Source organism: Vigna unguiculata, chromosome 4 (assembly GCF_037176805.1).
Source record: "Vigna unguiculata cultivar grain cowpea cultivar isolate G323 ecotype 2 chromosome 4, ASM3717680v1, whole genome shotgun sequence".
Taxonomy (NCBI): domain Eukaryota; kingdom Viridiplantae; phylum Streptophyta; class Magnoliopsida; order Fabales; family Fabaceae; genus Vigna; species Vigna unguiculata.
This window is the reverse complement of record NC_140795.1, coordinates 29,596,979-29,609,312: the sequence shown is the minus strand read 5'-3', so window position 1 is coordinate 29,609,312 and position 12,334 is coordinate 29,596,979. Positions and strand designations below refer to the sequence as shown.

Sequence of the window (12,334 nt, the reverse complement as noted above, 5' to 3'; positions counted from 1 at the left end):
AAAGATGTAGGAAGTGGTAGCAAGTCCATGGGAGTGAGAGGATTAAAGCCATAAACAGCTTCAAATGGAGAGATTTTAGTAGTCCTATGAACTACTCTGTTGTAGGCAAACTCAATATGGGGAAGACATTCATCCCAAGATTTGTGGTTCCCTTTCAAAATTGCCCTTAACATAATAGACATAGACCTATTAACAACTTTAGTTTGCCCATCAGTTTGTGGGTGACATGAAGTAGAGAAATTAAGCTTAGTTCCTAACCTTGACCAAAGTGCTTTCCAAAAGTGGCTAAGGAACTTGGTGTCTCTATTAGAAACTATGGTGCGGGGTATACCATGAAGCTTGACCACATCTCTAAAGAAAAGCCTAGCAATGTTGCTAGCATCATCCACTTTGTGGCAAGGTATAAAGTGTGTCATTTTGCTAAAGCGATCTACCACCACAAAAATGGAATCAAAACCCCTTTGTGTTCTTGGGAGTCCTAAGACAAAATCCATACTTATATCTTCCCAAGGGGCTGAAGCAACAAGCAAGGGGGTGTATAATCCATAAGGCATTGTTTTAGACTTAGATTGTAAGCAGGAAATACATCTATTACAATGCCTTTGGACATCCTTCCTCATATGGGGCCAAAAGAATTTCTCTTTTAAAAGACCTAGGGTTTTTTCTACCCCAAAATGACCCATTAATCCCCCTTCATGTGTTTCTTGAACAAGGAGTTTTCTTTGTGAACCTTGGGGAATACAAATTTTTCCTTCTTTAAACAAATACCCCTCCTTCACATAGAAACCTCCTTGAGGTCTTTCCATGCATTCAGCATAAGTAGAGGAAAACTCAGAATCTTGATTATACATTTCTAGAATGTGATCAAATCCAAGAATTTGGGCTCCCAATTTTGAAAACAAGGTGTGTCTTTTAGACATGGCATCAACCACCATATTACTTTTGCCCTTCTTGTACTTTATCACATAAGGAAATTGTTCCAAGAATTCCATCCACTTAGCATGTCTTTTATTCAGCTTGTGTTGGCCCTTCAAATATTTTAGCGACGCATGGTCACTATGAATGACAAACTCTTTGGACACAAGGTAGTGTTCCCAAGTTTGAAGGGCCCTAACTAAGGCATACAATTCCTTATCATAGGTGGGATAGTTGAGGGAGGCACCATGAATTTTTTCACTAAAATAAGCAATTGGGTGCCCTCCTTGCAACAACACAACACCTATTCCTACACCGGATGCATCACACTCTAGCTCAAAGGTTTTTGAAAAGTTTGGTAAAGCTAGAATGGGTGCATTGGTGAGCTTTTCCTTGAGTTGTTGAAAAGAAAACTCTTGTTTTTCACCCCAATTAAAAGATACATCTTTCTTGAAAAGTTCATTGAGGGGTGAAGCCAAAGTAGAGAAGTTAGGAACAAACCTCCTATAAAAGCTTGCCAAACCATGGAAGCTCCTAACCTCTCCAACATTTTTAGGAGTAGGCCATTCTTGGATGGCCTTTATTTTTGTAGGGTCAACATGGACCCCATTTTTATTTACTACAAAACCTAAGAAAATAACACTATCTACACAAAAAGTGCATTTCTCTTTATTTGCAAACAAATTATTTACCCTAAGGATGGTAAGGACAGACCTCAGATGGTCTATGTGCTCATGCAAGCTCTTGCTATAGATCAAAATGTCATCAAAGTAGACAACCACAAACTTTCCTATGCACTCTTCAAGAACGTGATTCATTAGCCTCATGAATGTGCTAGGTGCATAAGTAAGCCCAAAGGGCATCACCAACCACTCATATAGTCCAAATTTGGTCTTAAAAGCGGTTTTCCACTCATCAGCTTCTTTAATTCTTATTTGGTGATAACCACTCTTTAGATCAATTTTAGAAAACATGAGGGACCCATGCAACTCATCAAGCATGTCATTAAGCCTAGGGATTGGATGCCTCTATTTGATGGTGATGTTATTTATAGCCCTACAATCACAACACATTCTCCACTTTCCATCCTTTTTAGGCACTAACAAAACAGGCACGACACAAGGACTAAAGCTCTTTTGAACCCAACCCTTCTTCAACAATTCTTGCACTTGAGACTCTATCTCCTTTGTTTCTTGAGGATTTGTCCTATAGGCTGGTCTATTTGGAAGACCTGCCCCAGGCACTAAATCTATTTGATGCTCAATTCCTCTAAAAGGAGGAAACCCAATTGGCCCTTCCTTAGAGAATATATCCTCAAACTCTTTCAAAAGATTTTCAATTTTAGGAGGTAGACTCTTAAGTTCAAGAAATGTGGCAGTGCATGTGAGTGTTCCTTTACACAACAAGAGGCATGAAGGTTGTTCATCATTGAGAACTTGGTTCAAAGATTTTATAGTCAAAATGTTCTCATGTTGAATGACCTTGGGAGAAGCAACACCAATCTCTCCCACCTTAGATTCATCTTTAGTTACTTTTTTGGGAGAGAGGGAGGACTTTTTTTTTATCCTCTTTTCTCTCCTTTTCCAACTTCTTTCTCATTTGGATTTGATCCTCTACCACTTGGGATGGTGATAAAGGATGTAAGACAAATTTTCTATCCTTGTGAGTGAAGGTGATTTCATTGGTAAGACCATTATGCATGGTTTTCTTGTCAAATTGCCAAGGTCTTCCCAATAAAACATGGCAAGCTTCCATAGGTACTACATCACATAGCACACTATCTTCATATTTCCCTATGGATAACTTGACCTTCACTTGATGTTGGACTGTCAAATCCCTACTTTCATTAAGCCAATGCAGTTTGTAAGGTTTTGGATGGGGAATGATAGTCAAAGCCAACTTATCAACCAACCTTGTACTACAATAGTTGTAACATGAACCACTATCAACAATGAGAGAACACGTATTTTCTAAAATTTTACTTCTTGTATGAAAGATGTTCTCTCTTTGTGTTGGCTCTTTTGGAATGGGTTGGTTCTTAATAAGTCTTCTAATCATTAGGAGGTCTCCTTCAAAAGGATAGGCAATTTCCTTAGACTCATCATTAGACTCCTCACTAGAAGTCTCACTCTCACTTTCTTGCTCATCTTGAGTACTATAGTGGTCAACACCCCTTAAGATCATGGTCTTTTTGGTGGGGCATTGAGATGCAACATGACCTCTACCAAGACACTTGAAACATTTGATTTCACTAGTGCGAGTGTGTGAAGATGTGCCTTCCCTTGGTTTCTCCTTTTCCTTGAAACTTTTGGAGGGTTCCTCTTTGAGTTGCTTACCCTCCCTCTTGAATTCTTTCTTGGTATAAGAGTTAGAGTAGTCATTTCGAAAATTTTTCCTTAGAATTTGTTGCTCTACCTTTATGCAAAGTTGAACCAAGTCATTTAAGTCTTGGTAGGGCAACAATTCTACTCTATCTCTTATCTCAAGACTTAAGCCACTAAGAAACCTTGCAATGGTGGTATCCTCGGACTCCCTAATCCCAGCCCTCATCATATATAACTTCATCTTTTGTCTATATTCTTCCACTTTCATTTTATTTTGATGGAGTCTTTGGAGCTTATCCATTAGCTCTCTATGATAGTAGGAGGGAATATGTCTTCTCCTAAGAGCTCCTTTGAGGTCATTCCAATATTTGACCTCGGGACTTTGATTGATTCTCCTATCTCTTTCGAGGGTAGTCCACCAATATATAGCATTGCCCTGAAACCTAAGGGTAGCTAAGGGTACTTTCCTCTCCTCACTTATTTGATGGAAAGCAAAGAGTTGCTCAACCTTCATTTCCCAATCCAGATAAGCTTTAACATCATCTTTCCCATAAAAGTGAGGGAGGTCTATTCTAATGGCTCTTGGTTCCCTAGGCTCTCTTCTTTCTCTTCTTAGAGGAGGAGGAGGTTGATAGAAGTTGTCAACTAGTCTACTATCTTCTTCATCATAGTGTGTGACTAGTGTTGGAGTGTGGGAGTACAAATGTTGACTCTTATTACTCATCCTCTCATGCAACCTTTCCATATTTCTTGTTCCCCTCCTCTCTTCATCTAAAAGTTGATGAAAACCTATCTCTTTCTTGTTTTTCCCTTTCCCTTGCAATTATTTCATCTTCCTTCCAACGTAGTAGTGCTCTCAAATCAAAGGCAATTTGTTTCAAACTTATTTCTTCTTCATTTGAAGCACTCATACATTGAGAAAGAGGTTGAGACATTTTTTTTTAGAAAACTTTGGTCTTTAAAAGAAAATTTCAAAGAAGTAGATAGCAAAAGCTTTTAGTTCTCCTCCAGGAAAGAGAGGTGAATCACTTGGATTGCTTACATACCAAGTCTTTCCTAGCCAAGAGAACTTGAAACTTTTGTACAAAACTTCTTAAATGAAATTAATTCAAAGACTAAGTTGACACACACTAAACTATCAAACAAGAAAATTAAAAACAAGAAAGATTATAAGCTATATGCGGCCTAAGTTTTGGTAGAAGTAGAAGGCACTTGGAACCTTCAAACTTCACCACTAAAAGCGTTTCACTAATGTATAGAAGAGGTTCTAGTTAGGAGATGAGATTGAGTACCTAAGACTCCCCCAAGACACCTAACGAGGCCATGAACACAAGAAGGAAAGCATTACAATTTTACAACTCAATTTGAATACAATCAAAGTGCACAAAATGTAAAAGGTCTTCTTGGCTTTATCTTCTTGGCTTGGTCCTCACAAGTGTTTCACTCTTGCACTTCCTCTTGATCTCACCAAAGAGGATTCTCTTTCGGGACTAGGTATTCCACCTCCTAGGATGCTACCTTAGGAAAATTAGATCACCTCCAAAAAGAAGTATGCACAAAATATAGAAACCAAACCAAAAGAGGTCAAGAAATAAAGCAAGAAAAGCACAAAATTATAATTGCTAAACCAAATGTGAATAATGCCATGACAAACTCAAAGGATTACCAAAGAAATGACAAACTAGAAATAAGGTAAAGAAACAAGATAAGCACTCAAATGAATTACCTAATGAATGACACTAGAATGGATGAAAAACAACCAAAATAAGCTAGAAAACTGCACTAAAATTTGATTTTTCACTCACTGCCAGTCCAAAAACGTGAATTCAGGCCTCTGCTTCAGCTATTTTTCATTTTTTCATTTCTCAACATTTTTCATTGATTCTTTTTTTCACTTTTTCGTCTATGTCTTATCTAAACGAGGCAAAAATTAGATTTGGATTTGCACCAGCCAATGTTTTATGATAAATCAAATACAAATAGTGTGCAGTCAGACAGAAATTGGAACAGCAGTAAAATTTATCAAAATAATGCTCTCAAACTTAAGTGATGGTAGTGATTCTAGTGTACTTCTTTTGCCACCTTCTTTTGATCTTTTCTTTTGATTCTTTTTGGCACTTGCTTGTATTCTTTTTGTGCTCTTTTTCTTTCTTTTTATAGCTCTTACAGCAGCTAGTTTCCACCACAAAACAGAATCACCACCACACTATGCTTGATCATTTGCATTTTAATGGAAACAAAAAAAAAACAAAGGAGAAGGAAACTTAAAGGAATCAAATGAAGATCATGAAACTCAATGAAACACAATGGAAATTGACTCTAAGACATTGCTAAGATCTAAATAGCAATCTGAACTCAAAAACAGAAATGAAAAAGCACCAAAGCACAATTAATTGAAAGGTAATTTAGTGTGGTTTATGGTGATTTTAAGCAGGCAAAAGGAAAATTCCCACTGGACATTAAAATAACTACGGTTATCTAGATGTGAAGGTTCATTTTCAAGGCTCAAAGAGAGAAGAGAGTGTTATTTTTTAAGGATTAAAAACTGCACTCAAATATGAAACAAAATTTAGCAGCACATCACCAACAAATTCAAAGAAAATTAAAAGCTAAAAAAGGAATTAATGACATATATGGACTAAACATGACTCTAGAAAAAACATATGGATCTTAAAATCAAAATAAACTCAAGAACAAGAGAATGAACTGAACAAAAACAACAAATACTCAATTAAAATGAAAAGTAAACGGTAGAAACCAAATAGAACACCTAAAGCACACAACGATGGTTCAAGATGAAGCAAATGAAGATGAACCAAAGTAAAAAGACATTAATACTCAAAATAAAATGAATAAAAACAGCAAGACAAGTAGAAGAAGTGATGAATAACACAGAATTGAAAGAAAAATGGAGAAGAAGCACTTAACTCACTAAAACATAGGCTCATGATACCACATGATGGCTTCTTCTTGTCTCCATTGAAGCTTGCATGTAGAATGGAGGCTCCATGGATGGTGTTGGATGCGGAAGCATGAAGGAAAGAAGCTTAAGGTGTTTGGTTTGGTGTAGGTGAAAGGATTGTTAAGAGAGGTGAGGCCAACTCCTAAGGAAGAAGACTAGAGTAAACTAGAGAAGAATTTACTCTAAGGTGAGCTCAAAAGAGATTTGTGCACAAATTTGGGCAGCAATTCATTACTCAATTTCAAGCTGAAAAATACATCTCCTAAGCCTTCTATTTTTAGGCTAAAATGAGACCAAGGAGTCTCCAAAAAGTGGAGGGAAAAAAGAGTCTAGAAAGTTGAATTTTGGGGCCAAAAAGGAGCATGTGGGAGGTGTGACTTGCCACTTAAGCAAGTCATACTTGTCTTGCCATGAGAAGCTAACTCTCATCCTTGGAGAGCAAATTTGAGAAGCTTCTAGGCTTTTCTATAGTAGACACACTACTCTTGGCCCATTTGGCCCAATTTCCCTTTTTGGTCCAATATTACTTCTTAAGTGCAATTTCCTCTAAAGCCCAATACATGGCCCAAAGAAAACCCTATTCTACTGGGCCCAAAATACAAAGCCCAAAATAAAATCCTAATCTAGTATATACAAGTAAAATTTCCTTGGCTAGGTCTTCACATCTTCCTTGGCCCATGTGAAGTTCATCTTGGGCCTTGCGTGCGCATTTAAGGCCCATTCCTCTTGTATTCTCCTAGCCATGACTCTTGTTGTAGGTCCCTTGGCTCGAGGCATCTCATCACATCATAAAGATGTAGCGTTCCAATTCCAAAAAAGATGGTAACATCACCAAACTAACATTGCATCCCATAGCCACACAGAATTATTGGCTTTGCATTGGTGCCTGGCAGCAAGCCCCGTGCCGCCAAGCAGTGCGTGTGATTCTGGCCAATTTCCCAGAATTTTCGCACCTGCGAGGAACCCCTCACACCTTCCCAATGTTTTTATTTGCATATCTTAGTCATTTCTCTCCCAACACACGATAACAATGACGCCATTAATCACCTCGACCAATTCCAACAATAATTTTAGTGTAATTAACAACTAATACCCCAATTCTACAAAATCCCCAATTATGCCAATCATAAAAACCTCCCTTTACTGTTTCATTCACTCACACGCCCCATGATGTGAAATCAATTGCCATTTAACAATCAGACACACTTAAACGATTAAATTTAGCTTTTCCTCCAATTAAAATAACCCAGCTCACAAAAAACCTTAAATTCGAGCCAATTTGCTCGCCTCGCCTGGTGGGCTGCTCTCTACCGTCAGACGCTTCATACAAATCCAGAAAAATTGGTGGAATCGCTATGTGTCGCCTGGCGGCTATGCATAGCCCGCAAGGCGGTTTCTGGAAATTTTCCTAAAACACAGAAATTCAAGCAGAACAAATATCATTCATAATATTCAGAATGTATAGCATGCTATTCAGACTTAAAATGGACTAGAACGTATAAACAATCCCCTAACCTGGATTCCTCGCTTTAAAATAGATGATTCTAGAGTTCTTCCTTCATCACCAATTTCCTCCCTTGGCTCCAACCCAATTCAACTCCTTTGCTTACTCTCTAATCACTTTGTTTCCTCTGAATTTGTGTTCCTTACAACCCTCTAATTTTTCCAGTCTCAAAAAACTCTTCCAATTGATTTAGTTTGCCTTGAGTTGTGGCTCGGAATGACATCTGTTGAGTTGTGGCTCAGGATGATGGATGAACACGAGGAACTCTTGAGTTATGGCTCGGGATGGCGGATGAACACGAGGAACTCTTGAGTTGTGGCTCGGGTTGGCGAGTGTTGCTAGTGTGAGTGTGTGTGTGTGTTGTGGCATGTACGGATGGGTCCAATTAGATTGCCCTCCTCAATATTAAGTTGACGAGTTTGGTAGTCTTGGGACGTTACAAATGTTATTCGTATTGGGAACTCCACCTGGCGTTACGGAGAGTGGTCCGTAACATGGTTTCCTACATGTGCTCTACCAGTTATGGCTGGTAGGTGTGGAAGCAAGACATCTCGAGGTATTCGTCAGAAGACATAGAACACGAGTAACATGGTGGTGACCATGTGATGTAAAATTAAAGGATAGGAATTCCTTTGGTGTACTTGTATGATTTATCTGGTGTATATATATGGGTAATTATAAATGTTTGTGTAATTGTAAGCTCACCCTATTTGCTTGTGTTTGGCGATGATCGTGTACACAGTACATGGGAGCAGATAATGTTGCAGGTGGATCTGGTGAGGCATAGAGCCGGAGCAGGGCTAGTCTTGGGAGAAAAACTTTTATCATAGTTTTTATGTTTTATGATTTTAAATAAATTGTGATAGTTTATATCACTAGACTTTGATGATTGTAATGAAGTTTATAACTATAGTTTAAAAGTTTATTCTATGATGAATGAGAGTTTTAAATTTTTCCTCATTTTTGGGAAATGATATTTCAATAAATGAAGTTTATTTATTATTTCTTTATTTTATTATTTAAATCCGTAATATCCAGTCGAGATGTTACATCAAGACTCACTCCACTGTTTTACATTATGTTTTTATCATCCAAAGACTTCGTATTGAATGTGCAATTCTTAATTTCATAACTTGTACAACTTACAACATCAAAACTTCAATCCATTTTCTAGCCATATCAAAGTCTTAGAAGATTGTGAATCTATCAAAACCTCATATTTAAACCTAGGCATGAATGTTATGTTATGCTTCATTAATTGCCATTTCTCTTATTGTCTCGGATGCTTTGTCTTTACAATGCCTTTGGTGTAGATAAATAAGGGATCACCTCATCAGTTGTTTAATATGTATAGATATTCTTGCAATAGTTCTGCGCAATCTTTGGTTACCATATTCACACCCTAGATGTTGTTACTTATAGAACACCTATTCAACCATATTTGGAAGGAACTCCTATCGGATTTGCTTTTGTCATGTAATCTGAACAAAACTCAATACTTTCTTCAGCAATATACCATTATATCATTGAAGTTTCTGCATGATATTGATTTTTCACGTACCCTTTCAAAATCTTCATATAGCGGTCAATAGGAAACATCCATCTTAGCTACGAATAGGGGATATCCGAGGTGTTTTATATACTTGTATTTTCTATCTTTGGAAACGAAATGTAAACTCATTTGAGATGTTTATTTTGGATTATGACATTTTGCAAATGTTAAATTTTGGTTTCTATTATATATCTATATGAAAGTTTAAATTTTCCCGTTTTGGGAAAATGAGGTATTATTAAATGCTCTGTTATTTATCTATTTTCTTTATTTTATTATAAACTCGTAATATCCTGACGGGATGTTACACAACCTCTACCACCAGAGTCTCCGACCACCTCCAGCCACCTCCGACCACTACAACCACGCAAAGGTGAACGCGAACGTGAACCCTATCTGTGTTGCACCTCCCGTCATCGTCGCGTCACTCTTTCGTCTCTCTCCCTGCCACCGTCGCTGCCACCACCCTCCTCCGTCGTTGCCACCACGCTCATTCGGCCACTGTCACGGCGTGGCTCCCGCGGTGCTACACCTCCATTTCGTGCACGGCTTTCTCGTGCACCTCCTTCTCAGTTTTTTCGACAATTGTCACACTACGGTTCCTCCAAGGTAAGTTTCTAACTCGTTTTTGTTTAATTTTCCTTTTTTATATGTTAATTTTCCATTTTGATTATTGCAAGTATTGATTTTCATTACAATTGAAATTGTTTGGATTATTTGTATATACTATGAGTTAGCCTTAGTTTCCCATTTGAGATTCAATACAAAAATTATGTATTGTCCCCGAGTTTTCATTCTGAAGAAACTACATTTTTTTAAAAATTAGATATAAGGGAATATAATACTAATAATTTAAATGTATTGAATCTTGAATTGTCCGAGTTTACATGTTTATTATATTCAAACTTAAATTATATTCCATTTTAACTAAAATTGCATCAATATAGGAAATCCTCAACCAAAGAAGATTCTTCTCTCTTTGGACGATCCTCTTGGTGCATTGCTCCAACTTGCATAAATGATAGCTAATAAGTCGATGTAGGTACCTTGGGATGCTAACATTTTGGGGAGAGACCTTGACATTCCATTTTACTTGCATTCCCAAGATGTCTTGGAGCTTGCATGGGGACAAGAGGAACTGAATATTACCATTATTCAGTTATGGATGATGTAAGTCTTTCAGTCATTATATATAATTATTTGATATATTTATCTATTTACTTTATCAAATCAATTTTATGTTTATGTATTTATTTGGTGTCACTGAAACTATGGGACTGAATGATGTATATGGGTTTGTAGACCCCTAACTCACTCATGAAGGCAACAATTTTGATGACATCCAATCATAGTGACCAGATGCTTTCAACGCGGAAAAGAATTTGTTTTGTCCCTTATCTTGCTGGGTAAGTCATTTTTATTAACTTATGAATATAATCTGTCATTTTAATGCATAAAAAGGAATTTATTTTCTTCTCAGACATCATTGGCAATTACTTGTGGTTTCCCTAAGGGAGAACCTTGTTGTGTGGTTTTGCTCTTTGCACTGCCCTCCCCTCAACCATCTTAGATAAGTGATAGATTGGTAAGAAACCTCAATCTCAACCTCATGAATATGACATGTTATATAAAAGTATCCTAACTTATTCCCTTTATCATAGTTCAATTATTGGACATAACATGTTGTTAGGGAGATCAACGGCTAAGGCAAAATTTCTTGCATGGTGCTCCCTCCAGGTTTGATATTTCTATCCATATATTTATAATTGTTTGATTTGATTTTCTACCTTAATTAATTTTAATGTTTTTGATATAATGTAGTGTAATAGACAAACTGGTTCATATGAGTGCGGTTACTATATAATGCAATGGATGACAACCATTGTGCGTGCTCGTATTACAACTAATTGGGAAACGGTAATATATATTTGAATTAAAACAATTACTTTGCAATATACTAAAGTTTGGTAAACTAAAGTTGTCTTTCTATATACTAACTTAAGTTAATGTTAATGTCTTATATTGCAGACATTCAAGCGTCTCGTCCCAATTCCCGTGAAGTCCATAAACTTTGGTAGGATAGCATGTGCAAAGTTCATAATTCAAATGTACAATAGTATTGCTTAGGACATATGTATTTGGATTGTGAATATTCCAACTATCTTTTAAATGTTTTTGGATTGTGGATGTTTGAGAAAATATTTTGTTTTGGTTTGGCTGTTCTGTGAAAAATATGCAGGTTTAAATGTGGGAATCACAATAAAACAGAAAATTTATTTAAAAAAAAAACAGCAGAATAGGCCTCGATTCTTACCAAAACTGAGGCCAAAAGTGGGTATATGGCCTTGGTTCATACCATAATTGAGGCCAAAAGTACTGGGAAATTTTTTATTCAAAAAAATATTGAACACCTATAGTTTCGGTTCTCCCAGACCCGAGGCAGAAAAGAGCCTTTATGGCTTCGGTCCCTCTGCAACTGACACGGAAAAGAGACTCTATGACCTCGGGTGATAATCGAGGCCAAAAGGGGGTGCCTTTTGGCCTCAGTTCTAATATGCCTCAGTTCTAAAATCGAGGCAGAATCACGGAAGTAACTAGGGCCAAAAGCCTTCACTACACTGTTGTTTTATACTCCTTGCCCTTTGGACAAATAATTTTCTTTGCACCATAGTTGCGAGTGGGTAGTGTATTTCCATCTAGAAGCATTTCATTCAACAACACCAACAATTCTATGAAACTCTTATCGGTCCACCCATTTGTCACCTTCAAATTCATGAGTCTTAACACTATTGACAACCTTGTGAACTTAGTTGAACCAACATACAATAAAGTCTCCAAATTAGTAGACATTGTCTCATACACATGCGCTTAGGCAAAAGCTTCAATGCCAACATCACAGATCATGTCCTCTAATTTGTCTTCTTCAAGTCGATCATCGATAGTGGTATCCACAACATTTTTAGTTCGGGAGATAGTTTAGATGTCTATTAATTCACTGTGCCATTTCATATTATATAACTTGGAAGGAAAACATCACAAATAAGATGTTACCTAATTTCGGTTGCATTCAACTTTCT

General features: G+C 37.1%; 1 protein-coding gene across 1 annotated transcript; it reads right to left on the bottom strand.

The window, feature by feature from the left end:
- Positions 1 to 2,439: 2,439 nt before the first annotated feature.
- LOC146886994 (uncharacterized) lies at positions 2,440 to 3,753 on the bottom strand. The gene has a single exon (XM_085671969.1). The coding sequence runs from the start codon at positions 3,751 to 3,753 to the stop codon at positions 2,440 to 2,442; it is 1,314 nt and encodes a 437-aa protein (XP_085528095.1).
- Positions 3,754 to 12,334: the final 8,581 nt, after the last annotated feature.

Coding starts and splice junctions, on each gene's coding strand:
- LOC146886994 (XM_085671969.1), bottom strand. CDS start 3,753: ATGAAGGTTGAGCAACTCTTTGCTTTCCATCAAATAAGTGAGGAGAGG.